The 1,192-nt window shown below is 27.8% G+C and overlaps 1 protein-coding gene across 1 annotated transcript in view; it reads right to left on the bottom strand.

The window, feature by feature from the left end:
• LOC105627860 (CD109 antigen-like) overlaps positions 1-964 on the bottom strand; it is a gene marked incomplete at its 3' end in the record, with an annotated part of 10,573 nt that extends 9,609 nt beyond the window's left edge. The window contains exons 1-3 of the mRNA XM_012209136.1: positions 906-964; positions 455-647; positions 66-290 (exon numbers count right to left, since the gene is read on the bottom strand). Of these exons, the coding sequence (XP_012064526.1) occupies positions 66-290; positions 455-647; positions 906-964 (477 nt within the window). The remainder of the gene's footprint in view (positions 1-65; positions 291-454; positions 648-905) is intronic.
• Positions 965-1,192: the final 228 nt, after the last annotated feature.

The following is a 1,192-nucleotide window of genomic DNA, read 5'->3' as shown; positions in this document are numbered from 1 at the left end:
TATATATATATATATATATATATATATATATATATATATATATATATACATATATATATACTTACGATGACATATACGTCCGATGGTCTCATAATACTCGGTCTCAATCTCGAATCCAGTATTATACAACGAAACATAACTTTATGACCGGGTTTATAAATTGCCCGGTCAGTCTGGATGAAGACTGAGTAACTTTTATGTACATACTCGATATCCTTCGATTTATAAAAATCAATACCGGACAGACCGCGTGCTGTAAGTTTGTATTTTCCTGGTGTAGTTTCTCCAATCTAATAAGTAAAATCAATGTAAATAAAATCAATTAATACGAACTGTTAAGTTATGTTTAAATTAAGTTACTGATAGTTATCATTTTTATCAATTTTAAATAAGAAAGCTTATACAGATTATTACAAATATGAACTTATACAGACTATTACAAATTTATACATACGTTTAATCGTAAAATGTGAGTAGAATAAGGTTCAACGACTATGGTCCGAGAAATGTTAAATATTTTTCCTGTATCAAGTTCGCCAGTCAGTTCAACGTATATCGTTGATGGCGTTGATACGCCGGTAACACTTGCCGCTACATGATATTCCGAATCAGGACGTACCACTTTCGGCGCAATAATAGTGTAATATCTTAAAGGAGAATAAGAATTTTCCTCGTTTCAACTTTTCCATTCTATTCTCTTCAAACTTATTAAAAAAACTGTATCTATATACTGTTAGTATTGTTAACATTATCCCACGTTACAATAAAATCAAATATGTTAGGCTTTCACATATTTGGATGCAAATAGGATTTGTTATTATGAAGCATCATGATTTTGATAAATCATTTTGAATAAAAGTCACGAAAATACTTGATATCTGATTAATATATGTATTTGTACTTACGGTTCTGCGATTACATTTGAGATTATTCCCGATAGCAATAGAATACCTAGCCATTCCATGTTCTAAGAAAGATCTGCGATGAAGAAAAACAAGTTGTATTTATGATTTATTAAGTATATGATTATGAGAAAATGCACATTATCCAATTAAAAAAAAATCTAAAAAAAATGTTGATATTTTCAAAAATCAATATGTCTTTTTATATTTATATTACAGAATAATATCAATTCAAAACTATAATTTGAACATATAGTTTATTTCAACTTCATTTTTGATGATTAAACTTT

Source organism: Atta cephalotes, assembly GCF_000143395.1.
Source record: "Atta cephalotes unplaced genomic scaffold scaffold00010, whole genome shotgun sequence".
Lineage (NCBI taxonomy): Eukaryota > Metazoa > Arthropoda > Insecta > Hymenoptera > Formicidae > Atta > Atta cephalotes.
This window is presented reverse-complemented; position numbering and strand designations above follow the sequence as displayed.